The sequence below is a fragment of the Crocodylus porosus genome, unplaced genomic scaffold, assembly GCF_001723895.1.
Source record: "Crocodylus porosus isolate Cpor-Errol unplaced genomic scaffold, CroPor_comp1, whole genome shotgun sequence".
Classification (NCBI taxonomy): Eukaryota; Metazoa; Chordata; order Crocodylia; family Crocodylidae; genus Crocodylus; species Crocodylus porosus.
In genome coordinates, this window is record NW_017728922.1 from 2460775 (window position 1) to 2466029 (window position 5255).

General features: G+C 45.1%; 1 protein-coding gene across 1 annotated transcript in view; it reads left to right on the top strand.

Annotated features, from left to right (window-relative positions):
- Positions 1-5255, top strand: part of PREX1 (phosphatidylinositol-3,4,5-trisphosphate dependent Rac exchange factor 1) — a 277523-nt gene that overhangs the window by 219810 nt on the left and 52458 nt on the right. Inside the window, exons 15-16 of the mRNA XM_019539798.1 lie at positions 1196-1268; positions 4372-4514. Coding sequence (XP_019395343.1) covers positions 1196-1268; positions 4372-4514 — 216 coding nt within the window. The remainder of the gene's footprint in view (positions 1-1195; positions 1269-4371; positions 4515-5255) is intronic.

The following is a 5255-nucleotide window of genomic DNA, read 5'->3' on the forward strand; positions in this document are numbered from 1 at the left end:
CTTCAAGAGTAAATTGGATGCTTATCTTGCTGGGATCCTATGACCCCAGCTGACTTCCTGCCCTTTGGGCAGGGGGCTGGACTCAGTGATCTCCCGAGGTCCCTTCCAGCCCTGATGTCTATGAAATCTATGAAACTCCTGCAGTTCTGTGTGGCTTCAGTGGAGCTGCAGGCCATGCTCAGCACTGTGCAGGATCTGGCAGTGACCAGAAGATGCCAGCAGAAAGCATCCTTTGTGGCCATGCAAGAGCAGCTGCACGGGCAAACATTGGGCATTTATTGTGATTAGCCAGTTTTGTGCATTCATTTTATTGCACACTGGGTGCATCTGCATGAGATGCTGCATTGCTGTAGCAGCAAGCTATGGCAACGTAGCTTGTCACTACAGCCATGTAGTGTCGGTAGGCATGAACCGTGAGGCTGCCACTACTGCACATTAGCAACAAGCTACTGCATAGTAGCTTATTGCTCCTGCGCAGTAGGGTCGGAAATGAGCTGTGTGGTGCTGGGACTGTGCAGTACCAGGGGTTACTGCTAAAGCAAATACTAAATGACTGCCACAGTAACAACTGCTCAGTTGGGTGCACGTGTAGATGTGCCCACTGGATCATGTTTTGCAACCTATGTTGAAATATGGAGGTTTGACAGCTTCAGATGATGAGTGAGTAATTTGTTTGCAAGTCTGGCTATGTGAAAAACAGAGTAACATAGAAGTTTAATTAATCTGACCTTTGAGCATTCACTGTGGCTGGTTTTGCACAGAAAGGTTTTTCTCCTTTGGCTTGAGTGTAGATAAAATATCTCTCTCTGCCTGAGAATAAGTTTTATTGTCTGTGGCTAATGGGAACTGAACTCAGACTTTATCGTGATTGCTGGTAAAAAAAAAAAAAAAAAGAAGAAGAAAAAAAGAAAAGAAAAAAGTCTCTACACTGAGGTAATATTATGCATCTGTGGTGGTAAAACAGCTGCTTTCCAGAGGCCTGGTCTTTGTCCTCCCAATTCCTGTGGGACGGAAGAGGTGCTATATATAGGAATGAATAGGATTTAGGCAAAGGGAGGCCTATTTTAATTGCTCGCTATTGTTCTCTACACAGAGCACCCTGCTAATTTCTGAGCCGCAAGCCATATTGCAGGGAAGGGAAATCATTTAGATGAGGAAGTTGTCTGAGGTGTAATATTTATCCTTCTGTTTCTAGGGAGACTGTCAGACTCGAGAGGAAGCCGTCGCGCTGGGTGTTGGACTCTGCAATAATGGCTTCATGCATCATGGTAATTCACATCAATATCCTTTCCCATAGCCAATTACGGGAGCTCTCATTTCAGTCAGATTAACTGGGGATGTCTGCAAATCCCTCTCCTATACACTGCACTGTACATGCGGATATACCAACAGCTCCGGAGGACCCAGGGGAAATACCACTGGCTTCGAGCCCACGCTAGCTGTCTAGGGTAGTTCTCCTTTAGGTTCCCGCTAGTCATAATAGTCATGGTGAACACTGGCGTACCTAACTAACATAGAGGAGTGATATTTTTTGCACTGACCATATAATTGCCTTACCTTGGATATCTAAGATGCTAAAGGGTGTCTTGAAATGCACCCAGTTGGTTTTGCATGTAACATGCAGTGAACTTGTCTGACTCCTCACACGGGAGGCTGTTAGTAAAGGACATGCCAAGATTTCCCAGCCCAGTTCCTGCCTTGGCAGCATTCAGCACTGGGCTGCCGGGGTTACCAGCTCACTGGTGCCAGATTCTCAAGCTCTGCCCTGTGTTTTGAGGTCTCTCTTACCCTTTTGTTTCCCGTTGCTATTGCATATTGTTTTTGCACCCAGGCAGTGGGAAGAACTTGCTCTAAAATAAAGGCCATTTAATGACCCCAGTTTCTGCCATCTCCCATGTCCTCACAGTAATCCAGAAGCAGCGAGTGGGAAACCCGACAGAAATAACCCAAACTACTATGTCGGAGGGGAGTAGCAATTAGTGAGGGAATTCAATAGAAAATCACCACATTTCCCTTACCCAAAACAAAAAGCTTCTGTCTCTTTGGTGACCGTTTCAGTCCAAGGTATAGGCAAAGCCAACAGAAAGTCACATCTGAGGTTGAAGTGTGGGTCCTGGAAGTGTCTAATCCTTGGGGGCTTTAGATTTTGAATTAAACTGCTCTCCATTGATGCTCCTGTTAGAAACTAGGAGCTGGTACTGTAGAGAGCACAGCTTTCTCCTTGCATCTGGCAAGTGATCTCAGACAGGGAACTCAGGAAAGTCACCATATAGAAATTGACTCTCTTTTTAATTCAGCCTGAACTTCTTGCTCTGGGCATGAAAGCTGGAGGGGGAGGAATGGGTGGATCACATTCTGGATCAGGTTCTGGTACCTTATGCATGCTGTGTAGCCTCTTGTTGCTCAAAGTCTAGCTGAAATCAGTGAAGCTCCTGGTAAAGTCAGGTCCCACTCAACATGAGCAAAGACCTTGAGAGTCTGACCCTTAACAAAAGGAAGGCAGGAAAGGTCCAAACTTTGGTTCTCATCCTCCACCCTGGTTAAATGGCAGTTTCATTTCACAGTGCTGCCTCTACACATGCACTTTACTGGGGAGTAGACTGATTAGATGTGGAGTAAAGCATCACTGTACGTACATGCAACAGTATTAGGCCTTGGTAAAGTAACTGACTCTGCCATAACATAGTACTTCATCTTATGGTGGAGTCATTTACTGTAGTTAAACACATGTGTAAAGGCTGACCGCAGGTGTAAATTGTGCCCAGTCAGCCTAGCCAGCCAGGGGCCAGACTCCTGCCTGCCTCCTAGCCACACAACACTGCACTTCCAGCATCCCCGTACCTCAGCCAGCCCCTTCACCACCTGACACGGCCACATGGAGCCTGCGGCGGGCAGGGTAGAAGTGGCCCAGGCGTAAACTGCTCTGCCCTGGCTCAAATTGCTGCTGTCCTGGATGCACATGTAGATGCTGCTCCTGGGGGTAGTTGACTCTGGCTCCAACTGCTCCAGAGTTTATTGCTTCACATTGGTTGCAAGTGTAGATGCACACACACAAACAAACCTGGTGGCAGAGTTGGAGAATGTGTTTTGTAGCGTTCCTTTCTCTAGCAGACTTTTGGGTCTGCTCCTGCCACCGTGAGGGTTTACAGTATGTTGCCACATACAAACACCATGTTTTTCAAATATATATGAAGACCAACAGAACTTTCCTGAAAAGATTCCTGTAAAGGTGAATCAGGAACTGGAGGCAGGGGAGAAGGAGTGGAAAGCACTGAGCATGCTGCTGTGGGTTGGATCAGGGACTATCCAGAGATTTCTTTGGGCTGTAATAGGAGCTACCATTGACATGGCCCTAGAAGATGGAACAGATCGTCCAAGGAAGTTGCTGCATCCAATCCAATTCTACATATCCCAGCCAAACAAGCAATCAAAAAACTGCTGAAGGAGAGAGATTCTGCTAAGAAGTTAATTTACTGTGAAAGCCAGTTTTTGTTGTTGTTGTGTGGAGCTGACTGGCCTTTGTAAGTCTCACAATGGGCCTGTGTTTACCGATGGGAATTTCTCCAGATTGCAGCTGAATAGTGGCCATAAGGTTTTGCTCTGGAGATTTCATGAAGTCTTGCATGAAAAAGGTGCTCTGTACAGAAAGGGAGTGCAGGGAAGGGTAGTCCCATTGGATATGAGCAACCAGGGCCAGGATGGTAAAAAGAGGGGAAATGAGTATGTTTTAAAGCTGTAGAGCTCCGTGTGATGGGGAGGGTGATGTCCACTCTGGTGCTCTTTGGAAACTAGGATCTGGCTTATAAAGCTGCTGTCAAGCACTTAGTGCACTGCTCTCTCATGCCCAACTCTCCACACATGCTGTCAACAAAAATGAGTGGACTCTCCCTTGTTTGTTGAAGCAGTTCAAGGACAATATAGTTGCCAGAGATGTGATCCCACCCATTCTTCTCCTCAGTGATATAGATGCCACGCCAGGAAAATAAACCATATGCATATGGCTTTCTACTTTATTAGACCACTAAATACAATTCAACATATGTGCAGTGAATCATTCCAATTCAGACTGAAAGTAACATTTACTTTCCACCCTTTAGGGGTTTTCAGACTTAAGACTAATATCAACCACCATCAGGCAAGTCGTGCTTAATAATTTGCTACAGAGTACACTTCTTCCAAAGGGCTCCGTTGTGTGTCAGGAGACCCAAACGTGAGACCAAGATCCACCAAGCGGCTTGGAGGAAAGTGTGCCCAGACTGTGCAATAGCCTGTGTGGTTTCCATTCTGTAAAGATCAAGAAGTAATTAGATTTCTCTCTCTCTCTCTCTTTGTGTGCATGTATATACATATGTCCTTACCTTTGGTTTACAGTCCTGGAGAAGAGTGAATTCAAGGATGAATCCCTCTATTTCCGCTTTTATGCTGATGAGGAGATGGAGGGTACGAGCTCCAAGAGCAAGCAATTGCGCAATGACTTCAAACTCATTGAAAACATCCTAGCAAAAAGTCTGCTGGTAAGGGATGCATTTAATTTAAGGCACTGTTATATTTATCTTTCTATGAACATAAATTTATGCCACAGTATAGGAGAATGAATAATCTGGTTGGAAATCACATTCCCCAACTGTACCTTGCAGTTGACTTTGATTCATCATAATCCTTCTCTTGAACATTGCCCTAGACAAGTGGTTTTCAACCTGTGGTCCATGGACCCCTGGGGGTCCACAGGGTATGTCTGAGGGGTCCATGAAAGTTGATTATGATCAGTCAAAAGTGTGTAACTAGCCACACTTACAATTCAATTTGGTCTGCATCTCCCTTTGAAATTTTGAAAGGGGTTTACACCTTGATTCAAAATCTTTTAGGAACCTGCAAATGAAAAAATGTTGAAAACCCTAGACATTTGGAACACAAAATGGCATAACCAGCCTGGGAATTGTAATTAGGTTGGAGTCTAAAAATGTCTGAGAGTCATGTTTTTGAGAGTCATCATCAGAGCGACTGCATAGCTCTCAAAAAGTTAGATTCAGGACATGTCTGGATCAAGTATCAGTCACATCTGAATTTCATATATGGGACCCAAAAATACCATGTTCCAGGTTAGAATAGTATTCTTTAGGGGTGCATTGATAAAAAAATTTTTGGGCTGATGCCAACAGCCAATTATTGACCAGCCATATCAGCTGATACCAATCCGATTGCCGATGTGCAGCATCCAGCTAGTAAGTCTGTTGGGGGGAAGAGGTGTGGGGGGA